The 25216-nt window shown below is 41.3% G+C and overlaps 1 protein-coding gene across 19 annotated transcripts in view; it reads left to right on the forward strand.

Moving 5' to 3' along the window:
- Positions 1 to 25216, forward strand: part of brsk2b (BR serine/threonine kinase 2b) — an 899053-nt gene that overhangs the window by 742371 nt on the left and 131466 nt on the right. For 7 of the 19 annotated variants that reach the window (XM_039736387.1, XM_039736429.1, XM_039736422.1 and 4 more), the window contains 2 exons: positions 15691 to 15754; positions 22729 to 23377. In XM_039736387.1, coding sequence (XP_039592321.1) covers positions 15691 to 15754; positions 22729 to 23377 — 713 coding nt within the window. The remainder of the gene's footprint in view (positions 1 to 15690; positions 15755 to 22728; positions 23378 to 25216) is intronic. The other 12 variants (XM_039736512.1, XM_039736530.1, XM_039736539.1 and 9 more) reach the window with 5 other exon arrangements.

The raw sequence follows: 25216 nt of genomic DNA on the forward strand, positions 1-25216 counted from the left end.
CTCTGCAGCTCGACTTTCTGTACCACACATCAGACTCAGTGCTATGGGAGCTCGAGTGTCTCTCCTGGTGCTCCTCAACTCGGGAATTCTCTTCCGTCTCATATTCGTCAACTCGATTCAATAACACATTTTAAAACTGCCCTCAAAACGTATCTTTTCAAACTGGCATACCAGTTGTGAATTTTACACTGTTACTGCTTGTCATCTTTGTTTGTTTGCTAATTATTGCTTTTTGATTTATCATTCTCTTTGTTTTTATTTTATTAATTTTGTTTAATTTCATTGTAAGGTGACCTTGAGTGCTAAGAAAGGCACCTATTAAATAAAATGTTTTATTATTATTTATTAATACTACCTCTTCAAAATGTAGATTGTAACACTAGAGAGCGTTGTCGCTCCTCCAAACCCACAGACAGAACGTCCAAGACTCCAGGTAAAAGCACCAAGAAATAATTTTTAATTATTTTGTTACAATAAAGTGCCCCAAAACACCTCCACCACCATGAATAATAAATCGATAACAATACAATATTCACTCCTCCACTCCCAGCAGCTCCGTCACACTCCCTCCCAACTCCGGCTCCGCTTGCTGGGCTTCCCAGAGTCCTTTATATAGTCCGTGACCCGGAAGTGTTCCTGTCCTTCTGCCCATGTGATTTACAGCACTTCCGGTTCAGATAAAGACTTGTATTTTTCTTCAGCCCGGAAGTATTTCTGTCCTTCCGTCCTCCTGAACTTGGGAGTACTTCCGGGCTATAATAGAAACAAAAGTCTCCGTGTCTCCCTACAGCGTCCCCTGGCAGCACCCACGGTATCCAGCAGGGCTGTGGAGCCGAACTCCATTTTCCATGATGCCCTGCAGAAATCTGGGTCACCTCCATGTTGCAAGGGGGACTCCATCTACCAGCCTGGATGTGTTAGCCGGGGTAAGCTGCCAGCCATCTCTCACAAGATCTTAGCATACCTCTGCAAATTTTAATTCACCGTTACTTTTTGTTCACTGAATTTAAAAGAAGGAAAAAAATGAAGTAGTGAATTTGTCATGTGGGGTGGCACGGTGGCGCATTGGTAGCGCTGCTGCCTCGCAGTTAGGAGACCCGGATTCGCTTCCCGGGTCCTCCCTGCGTGGAGTTTGCATGTTCTCCCCGTGTCTGCGTGGGTTTCCTCCGGGCACTCCTGTTTCCTCCCACAGTCCACATGCAGGTTAGGTGGATTGGCGATTCTAAATTGGCACAAGTGTGTGCTTGGTGTGTTTGTGTGTGTCCTGAGGTGGGTTGGCACCCTGCCTGGGATTGGTTCCTGCCTTGTGCCCTGTGTTGGGTGGGATTGGCTCCAGCAGATCCCTGTGACCCTGTGTTCGGATTCAGCGGGTTGGAAAATGGATGGATGGATTTGTCATGTGCGAATGTTTGGGCCCCCTATCTCTTCATTTGTTAATATTTTTTAAGATATTAAAAGGCGGATTGACGCATTAGCTCTTAATTTAAGACAGTCTTTGGGGAAATATGCCATTTGACCAGGGCTGCCAAAATATCTCCTATATTCCCCATTCATTTTGTAAACCCATTTATTTCCATTATTCTCATTTGGCCCAGCATTTACTTGAGATGCCAGTCGCAAGGCACTGTGTTACACAGGGCAACTTTAGAGTTCTTAGTTGACTTAAAGTGATTGTCTCTGGCTTATAGATGAAGTCTGAGGACCCTCGGAATAATAATGAAGAAATAGAAAGAACTGCAATGTCCACAAGCTCCACAACAGGGTAAGGAGTGGAACCTAAGTCCCTGAAGATGTGAGGCAGCAATGATAACCACTGCACCGTGCTCTTTTAATGTAAATTATGATTAGAACAAGAAAATGACTGATTCCCTTACTTACGACCTACATACTGTGAATAACCATCAGATCATTAGCTGAGTTCATCCACACGTGATGAAGGTGTGTCCTGGGATGGTTTCATTCTGCACTCAGTGATGCCAATTTTGAAATCTCAGTGGGATGCAGGACTGCAATCATGAGGTACAAATGAAAAGAGGATGTTTCAGGAAGCATTGTTTAATTTCCTTCAACTGGGGGAAGAAAGAGACAGGAACCATCATGATGGAGAGTCTGAATGGAGTCCACGTAGCACCCAGAATTTCTCTGTCTGACTCTTAAACAGTTTTCATTTATATACCCAGTGGTCAATTTATTAGGTTCTCCTGCTCATTAATTCAATTTGCCTGCTTTTCCAAAACAAAACAGCCAATCATGTGACAGAATCCTAATATCTAAAGCATGCTAACTTGGTCAAGAGGTTTAGCTAATGTTAGTCCACAATGGCTGATGTACCATATGCCAGTTTGATTTTGGTAAGATTATTGATGCCATACCGGGTCATTCCAATTGTTTTTCTGGGATGTTTTTATACATTCTAGACTTGACAGAAAATGGGGTGATGAACAAATAAAAGAAGAGAAGAATCGCCACACAAGCGAACAGAAAGACCCCACAATCTCTTATATAAATTTCTCTTCTGGTTCGTCCTGCATCCTCTTCAAACCCGGTCCCGCCCACGTGGCATTTCTCGATTCCTATTCGTCCATTTTCCAAATCCTTTCTCACGCTGCCTGCGACCTCCCATACACCCCCACGCCACTTTTCTCGAGTCCTATTCCTCCTTCGGACTACCGCGTTCCCTGCTCCTCTCTCATGACCTCATTGGTGTCACGTCACTGCCCGATATCTAGCCTGACCGCGTGATCTTTCACTTCAGCCATGTCTGCGCCTGGGAGTCTTTTCCGTACCCTGCTACAGGAAGGTACTCTCTCGACCATTGGCACTGGTTTCGCTCCTTGCTATTTTCATTATACTGCAACGGTTGTTTCCTAAGCCTTTGTTATAAAATGAATGACAGTGTCTTCTCTGTCGACGGGTTTCTATAGAATATCATCTCTATTCTGGGATCTGGCAACTGCCTATTCCTATCAGTGGGTTATTTCTTGACACAAACGGTTGACGAAGGCAATGCACTCTCACTACAACATAGGACAGTAGATCTCATTGCATCACATTGGAACAGATTTGGAGGCGTTCTTCCTGTTGTTCTTTCTAACGCAAGTCGAGTTATCACAACAAGTCAGGAGTACTATCAATACATGGCAACATCTACAGTTTATGGTGGTGAAGCTGAAATTCAAGCTCTTTCTGAGATTCTCCATGCTACCATTGTCATTTACTTCAAACACGACCCCAGCATCCCGCCTTGCATTACGTTTGCAAAGATTTGCGTTAATCTACAACAACCTGTCCTCAGCCACGGTCAGTTGTCCGTGGCTTTTTCTAGGGTTAGACCTTTCGACTCATTATCTGTCGTCTCCAGCAAAACACCTGTTCACAACTGCGTCTTTCAAGAAGTATTTCTTTCTTCTTGATTTCTGAATTCCTTTCTCACCGTTGTTTTCCGTTCCTATTCTTACCGTATGCTTCGGTGGGCATCCACTAGTACCCAAATAAGAGCTCTTTGCAAAAGTGATGAGTTTTTCTGAACACACAACACCTTGAAGAGGCTACAGTCGTGTTGGTGAAACTACAGCAATTTCTGCTGCCACATACAAATAGCAAGATCAGAATATGGAAGGAACAACTTAATACATGGATCCATCCTGCCTTGTGTCAGTGGTACAAGCTGGTGCTAGTTGTGTAAAGAAGCAAGGATTCATTTACTGTACTAACTTTGCATCATTTGACTTCCACAGTGTGTCTAAGCATCATTGCTGGCCATTCCTTCATAGCCACTATAAAAGATGGCCCATAGATGGTCAGCATTACATTTTCAAATGGTTAGTGATGCACGTCACAAAGCGCATATCATTCTGTTTAGGTTTAATGAACATGTCTATCACTTGAGATTATTTCTGTGCCCTGCACAGTCCATGGATGTCAGTCTACTGATACAACGTTAGGATGAGATAGTACTTTACTATGCATGATCAAAAATCTCCTAAGTAATCGTTCTGGGACCTTGTTGAACCCAAGCTGTGAAGAATTGTGGCTCTTCTAGGAGGTTTAAAGGAGTCCCACCAAGTAATAGATGGGTGGGCCTAATAAAATGGCCACAGAGTGTGTACATTTTCTGACTGGCATATTATGATGGGGGTGGCATGGTGGTGCAGTGGGTAGCACTGCTGCCTCACAGTTAGGAGACCTACTTCCCGGGTCCTCCCTGCATGAAGTTTGCTTGATCTCCCCGTGTCTGCGTGGGTTTCAATCAATCAATCAATTTTTATTTATATAGCACATATTCATACGAAAAAGAAATGTAGCTCAAAGTGCTTTACAAAATGAATAGAAAAATAGAAGACACAATAAAAAATAAACATAAGTCAACATTAATTAACATAGAATAAGTAAGGTCAGGCCAGGGTGGACAGAAAAAACAAAAAAAAACTCCAAAAGCTGGAGAAAAAAAATAAAATCTGTAGGGGTTCCAGACCACGAGACCACCCAGTCCCCTCTGCGCAATCTACCTAACATAAGTCAAACAGTCCTCTTTGTATTTATGGTTTTCATGGAAGGACCTGATGATGATGATGGTCACGTAGACTTCTGGCTTTCAGTCCATCAATGTTGGTGCATCAGGATGCTTTGAGTAGATGGTGGTGGAGCAGGCCGGAAAAAGAAACAGAAGAGAGAGTAGGGGTCAGTACGGATTTTAGAGCCACTATGAATAGTTATTATGATGAATTGAACATACAGAGTATCAGGATTAAGTTAAAGTAAAGTTATAAAAAGGCCAAGTTAAAGTAATGTGTTTTCAGCAGTGTGCTCCACCGTATCAGCCTGGTGAATTCCTATTGGCAGGCTATTCCAGATTTTAGGTGCCTAACAGCAGAAGGACGCCCGCCTCACCACTTCTTTTAAGTTTAGCTTTTGGAATTCTAAGGAGACACTCATTTGAAGATCTAAGGTTACGATTTGGAATATAACGCGTCAGGCATTCCGATATATAAGATGGAGCGAGATTATTTAAGGCTTTATAAACCATAAGCAGTATTTTAAAGTCAAAAGTTTCCTCCCACAGTCCAAAGACATGCAGGTTAGGTGCATTAGCGATCCTAAATTGTCCTTAGTGTGTGCTTGGTGTGTGTGTGTGTGTGTGCGCGCACCCGGCGGTGGGCTGGTGCACTGCCCAGGGTTTGTTGGCTGGGATTGGCTCCAGCAGACCACCGTGACCCTGTAGTTAGGATAGGATAGGTAAGGATATTATGATGGTAAGCAGCCAGTATAGTGCAATCGAGGTCAATGTATGACACCATTAATTCAACACTGAAGATTATTGACAAAAACAAAAACGGTTGGTTCACTCTTACAATAATTATCTTGTAAAGAAATATCCTCTACTTTATATGAATTGCTTTTCAACATACTTCCAAACTGAAAACAGTCTGTATAATATCCTTTATGTTTTATGTGGTTAAGTGACAACAGCGAATGAGATGGAGGCTGTGGTTTGAGTTCAGTTGCTCATCTACTGCACCACATGGGCTACCAAGTCATACTAAAAATATCATTTGGATTAGAAATAACTCTCAGCAACCCAGCATGCACAATTGAATGAATACATTCGTCTGGAACCACCTGAAAGTGTTACCCTCGTGTTTTATAAATCAAGATTTCTTATTTAAGGTGGCACAATGGGTAGCGCTGCTGCCTCACCGTTACGAGTTAACCCTGTGTGGAGTTTGCATGTTCTCCCACAGTCCAAAGACATGCAAGTTAGGTGCATTGGCGATTCTAAACTGTCCCTGGTGTGTGTGTGTGTGTGTGTGCATCCTGCGGTGGGATGGCACCCTGCCCAGAGTTTGTTTCCTGCCTAGTGCCCTGTGTTGGCTGGGATTGGCTCCAGCAGACCCCATGACCCTGTAGTTAGTATACTGTATATTGGGTTGAATAATGGATGGCTGGATTTCTTATTTAGACATTCAAATATTCATAAGCCTAATATAAGGGTGGAGTAACTGTATACCTCAATGAAGATGTGTACCCAAAATGTTGCACAGTTTTAAGGTTGAGTGTAAAATAGTTTTTTGTTTTTGTTGGTGTACGGCTCAAGTTCCTTATCGGTTCCTGGCACAAATAATACCTAAAACTGCTTAGCCACATCCAGAACGTTCTCATTGTGAGCATTTTCTCTGCAGGTTTTAATAATGATTTGGCCCCCTGTGTCTTTAATGACCCCAATCTTCCTGCAGTTGAAAGTGACCTTTGTTAACAGTTGGGGCTCTCGATGTTATCAGTGCCTTAACAGTACACCCCATATCTCCTATGGCACTGAGAGAAACAGCAGGCCCTCTTTAAATTCCATGCCATAAGGCTGCTTTTGACTGGCTTAGAAAACCAGCTTAGAAATTCCTGAGGAAAGTCAAGCATGGAATGAAGAGGTACATCCTCCCCGGCTTAATATGGAAGCTTAAGATAAAAAGCATAGTGATGGGATGGCAAGAGGACTTAGCTGAGCAGATGCAGAGCATTAACAAATAAGTGGAACTTCTCTTAAAGCCTTGCGAGCAGCAGCTCACCAGACTGGCTCATTATTTAATTCATGTATTTGTTAGTTACTGTTTGTTTGGTTTGCTGAAACAGCTTCAGAAAAAGGAGCTCAGCAAATATAAAGCTGCATTTACTTTTCATTGGAGTGGCGGCCTTTTCATTTAGTCCTAGGGCAGTTTGATTCTGCTGCGTATTGTGGGTTCAGCAGTCAAAATCCATCTTACCTTCACCAGACTGAAATGGGATCTAAAAAGACATGGCTGGGTCTCTGAAGCATTTTTCACAACTTTCTCTAAAAAGAAACTGAAGGTAAAATCAATGGAGGCCACGACAACAGAGACTGTGAGTGAAATCTGCACTGAATGCGTTGAAATTCTTACTTCCATAACCAGCCGACATGCAGCACCTTAAAACTCTCCAATGCCACGATAAGCAAGAATGTATTATAATGAAAGCCATCTCGTTGTTTAAGAGGAAATGCAGATCAGCTTATTACCTGATGAACTGTTCAGTTAGTTTCTGTAGTGCTTTTTAATTATTGATTTTGTTATACTTTGTTAATCCCTGTAGGAAAATTGTCTTTTCAAATAAGCTTTAAAGGCAGGGTTGTCCAGGTCCAGTCCTGGTGGGCCGCAGTGGCTGCAGGTTTTCATTCTAACCCTTTTCCTAATCAGTGACCATTATTCACTGCTAATTAACTCCTTTTCCCTTCATTTTAATGGCCCTGTTTTTAAGCATTCAGTCCTCCGAATTAATTAATTTCTTCATTAAATGGCAGCCAAACAGAAATGAGACGTGAAACGAGCCAACAGATGACCAGCTAAACTGGAACGTTAAATTCCAGCCAATTTCACTCCAACCAGTTTCTTATTGAGAAGCCAATTCTTGCTGTTAATTAAAGTTGTAATTGAATATCAGGACTTGTTGCTGCTCTCATTTAGCCACAGCAGACTGTTGATTTTCTGTTTTTTCTAAGACCACCATCAAGATATTTTGGTGACTTGAGCAGACCAACATGGCCGAGACCTTCACCTTTCTTTATGTTCAGGTTAGTTGATTATGTGGCAGCTTGTTTTGTGTCTCATTATTGTTTAGCTGATCATTAAGGGAAAAAAAAAAAAACAACTAAGGGGTCTGAGTCACGTCAAGTAAAACTGAGGCAGAACAAGTTAATCAGCAGCAAAAACGGCTCACTAATTAAAAAGATGGCCCACCAGGACCGGAGTTGGACACCCCTATGCTTTAAGGCATAGGGAGCAATTTTCAGGTTAAGGGCCCAACAGAGTAGCATCACTTTTGGCAGAAAGAGGTTTTGGATAGACAAAGCTGAAATACGAGGTGTGGCAGAAAAGTAATGAGACTGGCAACACTGCAAGCGATCTGGCAACGCTGCGCTGTTGTCCTTGATAGAGCCCGTGTATCAGTACCCTCCCATAGCTCAGTGCGAGTTTCAACTCCTTCCGTTAACTACGTGATTTTTGTGACTGCTATTAGCGAAGTTGTGTTTTGGCTGTGCGCCACGCAAAATGGAACAGCGGAATTTGGAGCAACATTGTGCCATTAAACGGCAAGTGTGACGTTTGAAAAGTTAAAACAGGCCTAAGTTTTTCGCTGGCACAAATAATTTTTGGAAGGCAGAAAACACGTTGAAGATGAACACCGTTCAGGGAGGCCTTCAACTTCGAAAACCAATGAAAACATCGAACGTGTGAACACTCTTGTGAGATCAGACCGTCGTTTAACATTAAGAATTAAATTTGAACAGATTTACCGTTCATCAAATTTTGACTGAACGTTTGCACATGCCTGTGCCAAAGTGGTGCACGAAAAACCTCACAATTGAGCAGAAGGACAATCGAAAAAACAAGTGTCTTGATCTTCTTGACAGAATCGCTAATGAGCAAGATTTCTTTAGTCGTGTGATCACAGGTGATGAATCATGGATTTTGAATACGATCCTGAGACCAAGAGGCAAAGTCAGGAGTGGCACACTGCAAACTCTCCTCGACCAAAGAAAGCTCGAATGAGCAAATCGAAGATCAAATCAATGCTGATTTGTTTTTTTGACAAAAGGGGAATCGTCCACAAAGAATTTGTTCCTCCAGGACAAACTGTCAACCAAGTTTTTTATAAAGACGTCCTTGAAAGGCTCAGAAAAAGGGTCATTCGTGTGAGACCAGACATTGCAGACAAATGGATGCTCCATCATGACAACGCCCCATGAGACACTGCCCTCTCCATAACAGAATTTTTGACCTCAAAAGGCATTCCTGTGGTTCCCCAGTCCCCTTATTCACCTGACCTCAGTCCGTGTGACTTTTTCCTTTTTCCTAAACTGAAAAATGTCCTCAAAGGACGTCATTTCGGGACTTTAGAAAACATCCAAAAGAGTGTAACGGACATGCTGAAGACCATACCGGTTGAAGACTTCCAGCGCTGCTACCAACAGTGGGAACAACGTCTCCATCGGTGTGTAGCTGCCCAAGGGAACTACTTTGAAGGGGATGACATTGATGTTTGAAAAAAAGAAAAAATCAGTCTCATTACTTTTCTGCCACACCTCGTAAGTATAAAAAGTGGAGGGCCAGCATGATATGCCAAATTCTGCACTTCAATATGATTCTACAATTGTACAGTAGAGTCTCGCTTATCTGACCTTCACTTATCCAACATTCTGTATTATCTGACATCCCACCACCACAAAAAAAAAAAAATGCATCAATCGGCAACGAGAACTGCAAGTTGCTAGCATGAGCGTAGTCTAGTTTTTGTTGCCAAGTTCATTTTTTCAGTTAAATGTTGATGTTGTTTTGTTGTAAAATATGATTACAGTGGATTATGTGGCCAGCCCTCTCTGGCGTGTGTGCGTGCGTGTGTGTCTGTCGTGTGCGTGCGTGTGTGTGCATGTCTCTCTCGCGCGCTTGTGTCTGTTTGTGTCTCTCGCACTCTCTCTCTCACTGCACAGGGAGGGACTGAGCATGTGCGGAAATCATCGGCGCACACAAACCGAAAGGGAAACTGGCTTGTTCCTATACCGAGTGTCGAGAGTTTGTCGAACTTTTTGGTCATAAACCGATTTGTACGTGCTTAGAGACGTTCGTGAACCGAGCCACTGTATTAGGTTCGTAATGTGTAAAATTGTAACATATTTTGACGTTTAATAGGTTTTTTCTTAACACCTTCCATTATCCGACATTTTTGCTTATCCAACGTTCTGCCGGCCCGTTTGTGTCAGATAAGCGAGACTCTACTGTAGTATTTTTTTTTATATTTTAAGTTAAATCCCAGGTATTTTTCATTACTTGCTCAGGAACAAACACTGAGTTAATCTAAAGATTGAAGTGCTTGTATTTTACAGTCCACAGCCTAAGCCAGGGGTCTTCAATCACAGTCCTGGAGGGCCGCAGTGGCTGCAGGTTTTTGCTCCAACCCAGTTGCTTCATAAGACGCACTTATTGCTCAAGTAACACTTCTGCTTCACTTTCGTTGTCTCGCCTCTTTAAGATTTTGAACCCTTATTGCTTATTTTAGTCTTAAACAGCTGTCTTCTTGGTTTTTAATTGCAACTTATTAGCAATAACATGCAAATGACAAAAAAACACCTGCATTTCTCCATTTAGCTTGTTAGGATTTACACCTGTGTGTATTTATCATGCACTATTGGGTTTAGTTAAATACTTGGAAGGAAAGTCAGTCAGTCAGTCATTAGCCAACCTGCTATATCCTGACACAGGGTCACGGGGGTCTGCTGGAGCCAACACAGGGCACAAGGCAGGAACAAATCCCCGCAGGGCACACACACACACTAGGGACAATTTAGGATCGCCAATGCACCTAACCTGCATATCTGTGGACTGTGGGAGGAGAACATGCAAACTCCACGCAGGGAAGACCCGGGAAGCGAACCCAAGTCTCCTTAAAGGAGCAGCGCTACCACTGTGCCACCATGTTTAATGAAATACTTGGAAAGGAAAGTGAAGAGAAAAAAAGTAAAGGACTGAGAATTACTCCTCCATTTTAGCCTTCAGTTCACTTGGATGATATCCTAGGAAAGGGGAAGAAAATCTAGGATATGAGAATGACCTGATATAGCAGAGTTAAAGCACTAAGAAGACATGAAATTAAATTATTGGTAAGAATTGCTTTCTAATTAAGCAACCAGGTTAGAACAAAAACCTGCAGCCACTGCGGCCCTCCAGGACTGGGATTGAGGACCCCTGACCTAAGCCATTAGGTTACACTACCTACCAAATATAATGAAAGGAACTGTAATTAAAAATACAACTTTTGTGTGGTACTTAAGAGAAAGGCGCTGTAAAAATAAATAAGCCATCTACAAGGCAGATAAAGACATACTTAACCTGATACATACTGTGGATTCAGAAAGTATTCAGAACCCTTGACTTTGTGCAAATTTTATTGTGTTGTAGATTTAGAACATTAGAACAGTCAAGACGAGAACAGGCCATTCAGCCCAACAAAGCTCGCCAGTCCTATCCACTTATTTCCTCCAAGAAAACATCAAGTCGAGTTTTGAAAGTCCCTAACGTCTTACTGTCTACCACACTACTTGGTCGCTCATTCCAAGTGTCTATCGTTCTTTGTGTAAAGAAAAACTTCCTAATGTTTGTGTTGAAATTTACCCTTAACAAGTTTCCTACTGTGTCCCCGTGTTCTTGATGAACTCATTTTAAAATGCAAGTCTTGATCCACTGCACTAATTCCCTTCATCATTTTAAACATTTCAGTCATGTCACCTCTTAATCTTCTTTTCCTTAAACTGTAAAGGCTCAGCTCTTTTAATCTTTCCTCATAACTCATCCCCTGTAGCCCTGGACTCAGCCTAGTCGCTCTTCTCTGGACCTTTTCTTGTGCTGTTATGTCCTTTTTGTAGCCTTTAGACCCAAACTGCACACAGGACTCCAGATGAGGCCTCACCAGTGTGTTATAAAGCTTGAACAGAACCTCCTGTGACTTGTACTCCACACATCAAGGCGCTATATAACCTGACATTCTGTTAGTCTTCTTAATGGCTTCTAAACACTGTCGGGAAGTCGATAGCTTAGAGTCCACTATGACTCCTAAATCCTTCTCATAAGGTGGACTCTCAATTTTCAGACTGCTCATTGTGTATTCAAACCTCACATTTTTACTTCCTATGTGTAATTCTTTACATTTACTGACATTACATTTCATCTGCCCAAGCCTGTCTGCTATCCAAGTCCTTCTGTAATGATATAACGGATTCCAAATTATCTGCTAATCCACCTATCTTCATTTTAAATGACTAAATTCGCCATTTGTGCCCATTAATCTATACCCAATAACCCGTAATGACAAAGTGAAAACATATTTTTGGAAAGGTTTACAAATTTTATAAAATCAAAAACTGAAATCTCCCATTCATAGACGTTTTCAGACTCTTTGCTGTGGCACTCCAAATTGTGCTCAATTGCTTTAATGCTCCTTGAGATGTGTCTAATAATAAATAATAATAATACATTTTATTTATATAGCGCCTTTCCCATGCTCAAGGCACTTCACAGAATTTAAGAAAGAATGGCAGGGTATACAGTATATAACATTGTACTAAACCAGATAAATAAATTAAGAAGATTACGACAGTAAATTCAGAGAAAGCCTAACAGACAACATAATTGATGGTCTGCACACACACACACAGGTTACATGAGCATCTTGACATGGAGGTAAACTGAGAGAAGGGGAATAAAGTCAAGTAGAGCTAAAAGCCTTCCTGAACAGATGAGTTTTGAGTTGTTTTTTAAAAGAATTCATGGAGTCAGCTGATCTGATTAATTTCGGTAGGTCATTCCAGAGTCTGGGCACTCGCTATACAGCTGAAGGCCCTGCTGTCACCCATGGAGTGTAGATTAGTGTGGGGCACAACAAGATTGGCAGAATCAGAGGACCTTAGTGGGCGGACAGGCACATAGTGATGGAGAAGGTCACTGATGTAGTTTGGCGTGAGGTTATTTAAGGCTTTGTAGGTTATTAGTAGGATTTTATATTCATGAACACATGTATATTGGAAAAAGGTTGCCTGGTCTCGATTTCTACTGCAACATTTGGATGGTAGGGTCAGAATTTTGCATCAACAGCATGAAAGCATGGATCCATCCTGCCTTGTATCAACGGTTCAGGCTGGTGGTGTGGTGGATACTTTCTTGGCACACTTTGGACCCCTTAGTACTAACTGAGCATAGTTTAAATGCCTTGGCCAACCTGAATATTGTTACTGACCATGTCCATCCCTTTATGACCGCAGTCTCCCCATCTTCTGATGGCTCCTTCCAGCAGGATAATACCCCATATCACAAAGCTCAAATCATCTCAAACTGGTTTTTTGAACATGGCGATGAATTCACTGCACTCAAACGGCCTCCAGTCAGCAGATCCAGTAGAGCACCTTTTAGGATGTGGTGGAATGGGGGATTCACATCATGGATGTGCAGCTGACAATTCTGCAGCAACTGTGTGATGCTCTCATGCCAATATGGACCAGAATTTCTGAGGAATGTTTCCAGCACTTTGTTGAATCCACGCCATGAAGAATTTCGGCAGTTCTGAAGGCATAAGGGGGTCCAACCCAGTGTACTAACAAAGTGTATCTAAAAAAGGAGGCAGTGAGTGTATTGTGAAGGCCTCCTTATAAAAGTAATACCTGAAGGTGAACAAATAAGGAAGGCCATTATTTAACATGAAAAGACATTGAAATAAAATGTGCTATATAATAGATAATGAAAGACATTTTTGCAAATTGAAAACCCCGAGAAAATGGACAGATTCTTTCACAAAATAGATGCATATGTGCAATACAGACAATAAAAGGAATTATTTAAAAAGATAGCACTAATAGAACGTATATAAAAATAGTGGTAGGCAATAATGAATACTACTGTTTTAAATAAACAGATTTGACAGGTGCTACATAATAAAACAGATCAAAAAAGTCAATGTCTAAAATGAAAAGACAAATATGAAAGGTGTTATACAGAGGAAGGTATTGTATTTAGATCATAGTTGTATATATGTATGTTAATTTTGCTTTCAAAGTGATCATGGAATTTGAAAAAACATGAAATCTGAAAATGTAAAGATGTCTGTGTTGTGTAATGAATACTACCATACGGAAGCCGAGAGAGGACGTGCAATATCGTTTTTTTTTTAAATTGTTTCTTCGAGATAACAAACAAATTTTATCGATAAAATTTGTTTGTTATCTCGAAGAAACAATTTAAAAAAATAACGATATTGCACGTCCTTGGATAACAGAATAATTTTATCGAGAACTCAATAAAACAAAAGATCTTGTTTTCTCGAAATTCTGAAATACTGAAAAAAAACAATATTAAATTAAAGAGTGATAGAAATGCAGGTAAAACAGACAATAACTTTGAATAATGTTAGTGTTTACCCAACCGGGGTGGAATTGAAGAGTCGCATAGTGTGGGGTCTCCTCAGTCTGTCAGTGGAGCAGGATGGTGACAGCAGTCTGTCGCTGAAGCTGCTCCTCTGTCTGGAGATGATCCTGTTCAGTGGATGCAGTGGATTCTCCATGATTGACAGGAGCCTGCCTGCCACGGATGTCAGACTGTCCAGTTCTGTGCCTACAATAGAGGCTGCCTTCTTAAATAGTTTGTCCAGGCGTGAGGTGTCCTTCTTCTTTATGCTGCCTCCCCAGCAGACCACCACGTAGAAGAGGGCGCTCGCCACAACCGTCTGATAGAACATCTGCAGCATCTTATTGCAGATTTTGAAGGACGCCAGCCTTCTCAGGAAGTATAGTCGGCTCTGTCCTCTCTTGCACAGAGCATCAGTATTGGCAGTCCAGTCCAATTTATCATCCAGCTGCACTCCCAGGTATTTATAGGTCTGTAGCCTCTGCACTGTCACCTCTGATGATCACGGGGTCCATGAGGGGCCTGGTCCTCCTAAAATCCACCACCAGCTCCTTGGTCTTGCTGGTGTTCAGTTGTAGGTGGGTTGAGTCGCACCATTTAACAAAGTCCTTGATTAGCTTCCTATACTCCTCCTCCTGCCCACTCCTGATGTAGCCCACAATAGTGGTGTCGTCAGCGAACTTTTGCACGTGGCAGGACTCCGAGTTGTATTGGAAGTCCGATGTATGTTGGCTGAACAGGACCAGAGAAAGTCCAGTCCCCTGTGGCGCTCCTGTGTTGCTGACCACAATTGTCTCTAACGTTTAATGTTTAGCTTATTGAAGCCATGTCCTTTTTGAAATGGCAGAAGAGCAGAACTGTATTGATCAGCGCATCACATTTTGGTTCAATCAAGGGCTCACGCAGGCTGAAATATGTTTATGCCTTAGTTAGAAAATAATAATGTTAGTGTCCGTCATTTAAGAAGACGGTTAGCAAGGCTTCAGCTGTATAGGCGTCGAAATCTAAGCGAGCCTGATGCCAGGAGCAAATGTTTAGTTTTGTTTTCTCAAGTTTGAGATAAAATTGTCCCATTACCTCTATAAAACAAAGTTTGTTTTCTTGACATCTTGATGAAATTAGTCTGATATCTCGAGGAGACAATGTAAAAAAATAACGATATTGCACGTCCTCTCTCGGCTTCCGTACTACCAAAAAGAAATGCAGGGATAATATCTCAGTTGGCTTGATAGTGTCTAGGACAGTTAGGAACAGTGCAGCCTGGTGAGTCCAGCTTGGTGGGTTGCCAGTACACCTCCATTCAAAGTACAAGGTAAAGGAAAGTGTCCAGTGTTGACAGTTATAATCCTTGATGGAGTATTACTGGGGATAAAGTGTGGAAATAAAAATAAAGGTGAGTATGAGTGTTAGAACTGTAGTGTACAAAACCTTTGTGTATGTATAGGAACCTGAGATTAAGAATCTGGGAGCCATCTAGTGTTGGTGTTATTTGGGGGCTTTTCCCCGACCTGTTCACTGCATCCTTTTACCCTCGATGTAGGATGTCTCATCTTTTGTCCTTTTTAATGCAATGTGTTTTCATGAGTCCTGAATATTCATTGGCACAAATCTGGATGTCAGTACTGTCAACCCTACTCTTGTCCCCACCCTACCTTCTTGAGTCTACCTGCCTTCTAACACAAATTGGATGTTTCTCTCTTTCTGTCTGTCTGTGTCTCTCTCTGGCGTTTTGTCCCAGCAGGTCCAGGTCCATCAGCGGAGCGTCGTCAGGTCTTTCTACCAGCCCTCTTAGCAGTCCCAGGGTGAGTATCCAACAGCTGCATTATTGTGAACCACCTGAAAAAAATTGTAAAGTATTCCTTTTTATGTCCCACTGAGGGTGTAGGGATACTTCAGCAACCCAATGTTTCCTTGTGACACTGAGCACTAACTAGTGACTCAGTCAAATAAGGGTCCATTTCAGGCAACCCTTTTTAATTTCTCAATTGTTGTCTACACCCATATTGTTTGTTTCTTGATGCCTCTTTTTACTCTGTGAAAGGCACTAAATAATATAAAAGCTGTGTTCCTAATAGATCACGGGTGTCAAACTCTGGTCCTGGAGGGCCACAGTGGCTGCAGGTTTTCATTCTAACCATCTTTTTGAATCATTTGAATTTCCCCTTGGGATTAATAAAGTATCTATCTATCTATCTATCTATCTATCTATCTATCTATCTATCTATCTATCTATTATACAGCACCTTTCACATCTATCTATCTATCTATCTATCTATCTATCTATCTATCTATCTATCTATCTATCTATCATATAGTGCCTTTCACATCTATCTATCTATCTATCTATCTATCTATCTATCTATCATATAGTGCCTTTCACATCTATCTATCTATCTATCTATCTATCTATCTATCTATCTATCTATCTATCTATCTATTTATTATACAGCACCTTTCACATCTATCTATCTATCTATCTATCTATCTATCTATCTATCTATCTATCTATCTATCTATTTATTATACAGCACCTTTCACATCTATCTATCTATCTATCTATCTATCTATCTATCTATCTATCTATCATATAGTGCCTTTCACATCTATCTATCTATCTATCTATCTATCTATCTATCTATCCATCTATCCATCTATCTATCTATCTATCTATCTATCTATCTATCTTCTTCATTAGTGACCAGTTTTTGCTGCTAATTAACTTCTTTTGCCTTAATTTTCATTAACTTGACTCGGGCCCCTTTGTTGTTGCTTTGTCCTTAATTAGCAGCCAAGTAGTAGCGAGACACAAAACAAGCTGCCACGTGGCCAGCTCACCTGTGCCCATCACACAATATCTGAAAATGAAGATAAGTGAAGGTCTCAGTAAGGTCGATCCCTCAGCTCACCAAAACATTTTGACGGTGCTGTGGCAGAATGAGAGCAGCGACAAGCCATGGAATTAAATAACGAGTGTGATTAACTGTTTTATGGCTGATGTTGACTTTTGTCAAAATTCAGGGGTACAGGATGGTAAATTTTGACAGAACTCGCCCTTATGTTTTAGTTGGACTCTCTTTGCTTGAAGGAAAGTTCTGTAGCTTTGTTGATTTGACCTCGATTTCCTGCGTGAAGAGCAAACATCTGGTGAGACTAAAGCATATGTGCAAAGCAAAATACTCCATGGACGTTTTACGTATTATTACTGAATCGCACTCTGACCTTTCGGAGTCTGAGTTTGATGCAAGTGATCTGGAGATACATATCAAAAATGAGGTACCAGCGTCCGCCTATTGGTCCCCAGCTGATCGTAGTGCTGAACACATTCTTGTAGATCAGGGGTATCGAACGCAGTGGCTGCAGGTTTTCATTCTTACCATCTTCTTCATTAATGACCACTTTTTGCTGCTGATTACTTCTTTTAATTCACTTGACTCAGGCCCCATTGTTTTCCTTAATTAGCAGCCAAACAATAATTAGACACAAAACAAGCCACCACATGACCAGCTCCCCTGTGCCCATCACGAAATATCTGAAAATAAAGGAAGGTGAAGGTCTCAGTAAGACTGATTTCCGAGGTCACCAAAACATTTTAACGGCATTCTTAGTAAAAGCAGAAAAGCAACAGTTTTGGAAATGTCTGCTGTGGCAGAATGAGAGCAGCAACAAGCCATGGAATTAAATAACGCGTTTAATTAACAGCAAGAATCAGCTTCTCATGAAGAAAGTGATTGGAGTTTGAAGCCCCAATTTAGCTGGTCATCTATTGGCTCGTCTCACGTCTCATTTCTGTTTGGCTGTCATTTAATGAAGAAAAGAATCAATTCAGAGGACTGAATCCTTAAAAACAGGGCTATTAAAATGAAGGAGAAAGGACTTAATTAGCAGTGAAAACTGGTCACTGATTAGGAAAAGGGTTAGAATGAAAGCCTGCAGCCACTGCGGCCCTCCAGGCCCGGAGTTTGCCACCCCTGTTGTAGATGATACACTTACAGCAGCGTTTGCCTAGGAGGACCACCACTTGTGATGACGAGAGGTACAAACCATATTGCATCACACTACGATTGCCACCGTCGCCCGCCTGCTGTGCAAAGACAGAGAGGTAGCCAGCCCACCATGCATTCTTAGATAGATAGATAGATAGATAGATACTTTATTAATCCCAAGGGGAAATTCACATAATCCAGCAGCAGTATACTGATACAAAGAAACAATATTAAATTAAAGAGTAATAAAAATGCATGTAAAAGCAGACAATAACTGAGTAATGTTAGCATTTACTCCCCCGGGTGGATTTGAACAGTCGCATAGTGTGGTGGAGGAACGATCTCCTCAGTCTGTCAGTGGAGCAGGACGGTGACAGCAGTCTGTCGCTGAAGCTGCTCCTCTGTCTGGAGATGATCCTGTTCAGTGGATCCTCCATGATTGACAGGAGTCTGCTCAGCGCCCGTCGCTCTGCCACGGATGTCAAACTGTCCAACTTTACTCCTACTCTTGCTAACCATCGAGCCAACTCTGTGCAGCCACTGCTGCCAGAGATGCCGAACAGGCACCAACAGCAGCCACAGCACGTAGCAACATTTAACGTTTATGTTGATTTATGTGTGAAACTAGTGCTTTGTGTGCTTTTCAGAAAACTTCGTTTTTTGGAAAAAATATTCAGCCCTCAAAGAGTTAACAGCAAGAATCGGCTTCTTATTAAGAAAGCGATTGGAGTGAAATTGGTTGGAGTTTGCAGCCATATTTTACCTGCTCATCTGTTGGCTCTTTTCATATCTCATGTCATTTAATGAAGAAAAGAATTGAGAGAACTGAATCCTTAAAAACAGAGCTATTAAAATGAAGGGAAAAATAAGTTAATTAGCAGTGAAAACTGGTCACTGATTAGGAAAAGGGTTAGAATGAAAACCTGCAGCCACTGCGGCCCTCCAGGCCCGGAGTTTGACACCCCTGTATTAGATCATAACCTGCAATGGAACCCAAACATAGTGAACCCTATGGTGATGAGCCAGCTTGGCTCCCATACTTGTAGCCGCCCGCCCAGATTCTTGTGTGCTGTTTGGTAACGCACATTCTACTCAACAACAACAACGTTTATTTCTGTAGCACATATTCATACGAACAATGTTGCTCAAAGTGCTTTACATGATAAAGAAAGAGAAAAAAGACAAAATAAATAAGAATTAAAATAAGGGAACACTAATTAACATGGAATAAAAGTAAGGTCCGATGGCCTGGGAGGACAGAAAAAAAAAAACGGCTGGAGAACAAAAAAAATCTGCAGGGGTCCGAGGCCACAAGACCACCCAGCCCCCTCTGGGCATTCTACCTAACATCAATGAAACAGCGGCTGTTGGGCATCTGTTGGCTGTCTGCTGGGTGTGGGCAGTAGATGATATCACAAGAGTTTAAGAGACCCCTCTTTAATGCATGACTTTGCCCTAATTTATTAAGAGACATTTTATAATAATAATAGGAAAAATGTTTTTCTTGAATGATTTTATTAAAGAGACAATAAACAGTACTACCACCAATATTTATTTCTATAGCACATTTTCATACACAGGATGTAACCCAAAGTGCTTTACACAACGTCAAAGAAGTAGTTACATCAAAAGAAAAACAAGAATAATAAAGACAATAAATAAGAAACAAAAAAACAGAGGCTTGCGTAACACAAATATACAATTATTGTAAAAGTAAAGTCTAATATACAGGTATAGCATTGTATTCTTAAGTCTCTGAACATGAGTGCGATGCTAAGATCAGATGGCCTGGAGGGCAGAAAAAACAAACAACAAAAAGAAACACTCCAGTTAAGCCGAAGAAGAAAAACTCAAATCTGCAGGGGTTCAAGGCCAAAAGACCCCTCACTTGGGCATTCTGCCTAACAGATGTCCTTAAATCATTTCTCATTGTTTCTAGGCTTGGGTTTGCTGCAGTAGGTCTTGGGGCAGATTGGGAACCCACCTTGATTTAAGTATCACAGGTGGCTCACAAGGAAACTGCTCTTTCATTTTTGGCAATATTTTTCTCTGTAGGGAAGCATGTGGGTGAGACATGTAAGTGACATTGTCCACTGTGCTTCAGCTTCTCCATATATCTACTTTTTATTAAGACATTCACTCTATTCTTACTCATATTTTATGTTGCTCCTGTCACAGCTTTACACTTTACCATAACATGCTGTTTTGAAATATGCTTAATTCAGTTCGGGCTTGTCAGGGCCGGAGACTATCCCAGAAATCCTATAGCTCTATAACAAGAATCATCATACATAGATAGAGTGCTTGTCCATCAGAAGGCATACTGTAAACCATATGGAATCACTAGATTGATTGATAGATAGATAGATGTGAAAGGCACTATATAGCACAGATAGAGCACTATATTATAGATAGATAGATAGGTAGGAAAGGCACTATATAATAGATAGATAGATAGATGTGAAATGCACTATATAGGACAGATAGATAGATGTGAAAGGCACTATATAGCATAGATAGATAGATAGATGTGAAAGGCACCATATAGCACAGATAGATAGATAGATGTGAAAGGCACTATATAGCACAGATAGATAGATAGATATGAAAGGCACTATATAGGACAGATAGATAGATAGATAGATATGAAAGGCACTATATAGGACAGTTAGATTGATAGATAGATAGATAGGTAGATGTGAAAGGCACTATATAGCAGAGATAGATAGATAGATGTGAAAGGCACTATATAGCACAGATAGATAGATGTGAAAGGCACTATATAGCACAGATAGATTGATAGAGCGCAATATTATAGATAGATAGTAGATAGATAGATAGATGTGAAAGGCACTATATCGCAGAGATAGATAGATAGATGTGAAAGGCACTATATAGCACAGATAGATAGATAGATAGATAGATAGATAGATAGATATTTTATTATCTAATACTAGCAGATTACCCAGTGGCTTCGCTCACTGAGTGGAAGGGAAAAATTAATGCTGTCTGAACAACACATCCCACGTGATTCAAACGTAACCCTCTGTGCTTGGCAGTACTCACAGATGATGTCCATTTCTCCTATTGTAACTTTTGGATGTAGGCAAAAATCTTTTTCAATGTTATAGTTGAATCCCTCCATATACAGACCCTGACGCCTGTGTGACGTGGTAGCCTGTGAATGCTGCATTCGTCAAATTCGATTCTGTTCAGCACGTTGTTCGGGTGTTTGTGAGGCCGTCAATTGTGATTGTCATATACGCTGATCAGCGAGCCTTCTCTCTCGATCTGCTTCTGTCTCACTTTCTCTGTGTAACCTGACTGTTGTGGTCATATGTAATTTCCGCTTCAAGCGCAAGTGCATTATAATATGTTCTGTGGTCATACATAATTTTCATTTCAAATGTGAAAAGAATTTTACATATATAGATAATATAATATATATAATATAATATACTATAATCCATCCATCCATTATCCAACCCACTATATCCTAACCACAGGGTCACAGGGAGCCAATCCCAGCCAACACAGGATGCAAGGCAGGAAACAAACCCCAGCCAGGGTGCCAGCCCTCCACACACACACACATCCACACACCAAGCACACACTCGGGACAATTTAGGATCGCCAATCCATCTAACCTACACGTCTTTGGACTGTGGGAGGAAACCCACGCAGGCACGGGGAGAACATGCAAACTCCACGCAGGGAGGACCCGGGAAGAGAACCCAGGTCTCCTTACTGCGAGGCAGCAGTGCTACCCACTGCGCCACCGTGCCGCCCCTTTAAAAATATGAAATGTTCAAATTCTGCATCTTATTGCTTGACCACAGTCAATATCAAAGATAACTGCACTGCAACTAATATGACTTCAAATATACAACTATTGTACTATTCATCGCCATCTCAAGATGCTTTAAAACAAATCAGTCAGTTATTATTTTATTTAGTGTCTTTCACATTGGAAACTTTGACAAGCGTTGTCTCTTGGTAGCATCATAGGTTGGATGATCATTGAAATGTATAATCAGTTAAAGCAAAGTATTAAGACGAAACAGGAGGAAGTCCGCTGCATTCACAATTGATAAGAAACTGGTGCATCTGTAGATTTATCTGTATTTTTATAGCATATAGATAGAGTAAAATACTGTAGCTAATGTATATAGTACTGTATAAATGTGTAGAATACTGTTGATACTATATAGTGTATATAAAGTACCATTGATATTGCATACGGGGTGTGTGTGTGTGTATATTTGTACGTTTACATGCAGACATATGTATATATTACAGTATATGCAGTTTTTTTTGTGATGAAGTTGTCTGATGTCAATTGGCTTATAAAAAGGGATACAGCGCCAGCTTTCATCCCATTCCCTACCCAGCGGGCTCTCACTTGCTGTATGCCAGCTCCTTTTTTTCTGCCTGGCTTGCTTGGTTTATCAGCTGGTAGCTTGCTTTTTTTCCCTTTTCATTTTTTATTTTACTTTAGCAGAAGCACTGAACTGGTGTCGTCTTCTTTGTTTTCTGGATGCTTTTACACATTTTTTGGTGTTGTTTGCCACTCGGTGTGTTGCGGAATGGGCTAACCGCATGTTTTTTTTCTTTTTTTTCCTTTTTGCTGCACTTCATTCTTCCTGGTTTCTGGTTCCATTTTTCTTGTGTTTCCATTGTGTGTGTGTTTTTTTTCTTCTTCCTTTGTCGCTGGGCTGTGGCATTGCGTGCTCATTCTGCTCTCTCGTGTGTCTCTTTCGTGGCTGCATGCCCTCTCTTTGCCCGCCTCCTAGCCTATCAGAAAGTTTTTTGTTCCTCCCCAGACACCTGACCTCACCTTCTCGCCCCGTTCTTCGCCAAACTCCCTAGATCCTGAGCCCAATCGGACTGCAGTCCATTCGGCAAACAATTCATTGCAACCAAAGATTGGCTCTCCGCAGCCCAACCCAAAGACTCAGACCCTTCCTGCCAAGACTAAATTGTCTGAAAAGCCTCTCCAGTCAACCAGGTCCAACCCCCTCCCTGCCCCAACCTCTGCTCCCACCAGCCAGGAGTCATCTGTCCCCTCCTCACCACATCTGGCAACCCCAGCTAGGCAGGTGCGTCACCCCCTGATGACTCCCCCTCAACTCTCAGTCCCCTGTGCCCATATCACACCCCTCTCTCCCATCAGGCTGCACCATCACCCTGTTACCGGTACTGATCCAAACACCAAATCTATCCCCATCATACAGGTGACCCCTCACCCCTCCCCTAGGGGGAGCCCTCTCCCTACCCCCAAGGGAACGCCGGTGCACACGCCCAAGGAAAGCCCAGCCAGCACGCCTAACCCTACACCGCCCTCCAGCCCCTCCATCGGCGGGATGCCATGGAGGACACGACTCAACTCTATCAAGAACAGCTTCCTGGGATCACCACGCTTCCACCGCAGGAAACTGCAAGGTATGTTTGTTCTTTAATTGTTAATTACTAAATGAAGTCATGAAACTATTTCTTAGAAGTATAGGGTGGTCCAGATTATGCAATTTTCATTAAATTATTACTCATTAAGTTTATTACAAAGAGAATTCACAAAAAAATTCTTTTTGTTGCCGATAGATGGCAGCACCTGCGGTGCATTCCAAAATGGCAGGGAGACGGTTGTCAGTCGAACAGCGGGTGCGATGTGTTCACCTTTTCGTAATTGCATAATTAGATCTGGACCACCCTGTAGAAACAGAGATGTGAACTTTGCTCTGTTGTACCTCACTTGGGTGAAACAGTCTGTAGAATCCCCCAGCATAACCGATTTGACTTCCAGGTGGTCCACTTGGGGATTCATTGGAGGGAACGTGTAAGTCTTGCCATTGCACCCTAACCAAGGGACTAGACATGGACCATCTGACTTGTGTAGGGGCAGGTCAGGAGGTGTCCTATAAAGCCACAAGAAAAGCGTTCTCAGGACAGAAACCGGAAGGAGCCTGGTGTGCACCACCTATTGGTTAATATGGGTAATACGGTGATGGGAAAGAAGCGCACAGTCATATAAGCGCACGGGAAATAAGCGCAAATGGGAAAAACCCGCACGTGGATAAATGTGCATAGGGCAGAGAAGAAGAAAAACATTTTTTACATCGCAATAAACAAAATTGTATAATTGTTCACTAAACGTATTTATCAGCTTGTATGTTTTCATTTGTGCTAATTGGGGTAGTGGGCTATTGGATGGTCCATAAAATAAAATAATCATTAATCCTTTTAATACTGTCATTGTTGTGCCTAGTTACCATTCCTAGGAAATTATTATTCTTTACTATAGTTTTCAGAATTTATATTACACCTTCTTACTCCACAGGTAGGCAAATTAGGGTTTTATAGTTTTGATTACGGCAAGTAAGTAAAGGTCGTCCTATAAACAGGCCACACAGTTGGAGTTTTCTTTAATCTTCCCTAACTTTCGAGCAAGGCAAGTCGACATTTTTTTTTTTGAATAAGCGGGATGGAGTTTTCAACCAGTCAGAAAGGCAAGCAAATTCTCAGTTACAGGGGATAGATAGATAGATAGATAATGAAAGGGCACTATACAATGACAGATAGATAGATAGATAGATAGATAGATAGATAGATAGATAGATAGATAGATAGATGTGAAAGGCACTATATGACAGATAGATAGATTGATTGATAGATAGATAGATATGAAAGGCACTATATGACAGATAGATAGATTGATTGATAGATAGATAGATATGAAAGGCACTATATGACAGATAGATAGATTGATTGATAGATAGATAGATATGAAAGGCACTATATAATAGATAGATAGATATGAAAGGCACTATATAATAGATAGATAGATTGATTGATAGATAGATATGAAAGGCACTATATGATAGATAGATAGATAGATAGATAGATAGATAGATAGAATGAAAAGCACTATATAACAGATAGATAGATAGATAGATAGATATTTTATTAATCCCAAGGGGAAATTCACATACTCCAGCAGCAGCAGCATACTGATAAAAAACAATATTAAATTAAAGAGTGAGAACAATGCAGGTATAACAGACAATAACTTTGTATAATGTTAACGTTTACCCCCCCGGGTGGAATTGAAGAGTCACATAGTGTGGGGTCTCCTCAGTCTGTCAGTGGAGCAGGATGGTGACAGCAGTCTGTCGCTGAAGCTACTCCTCTGTCTGGAGATGATCCTCTTCAGAGGATGCAGTTGATTCTCCATGACTGACAGGAGTTTGCTTACTGCCAATATCTGCATTTTCACACAACAAATGA

This window comes from Polypterus senegalus, chromosome 1, assembly GCF_016835505.1.
Source record: "Polypterus senegalus isolate Bchr_013 chromosome 1, ASM1683550v1, whole genome shotgun sequence".
NCBI lineage: Eukaryota > Metazoa > Chordata > Cladistia > Polypteriformes > Polypteridae > Polypterus > Polypterus senegalus.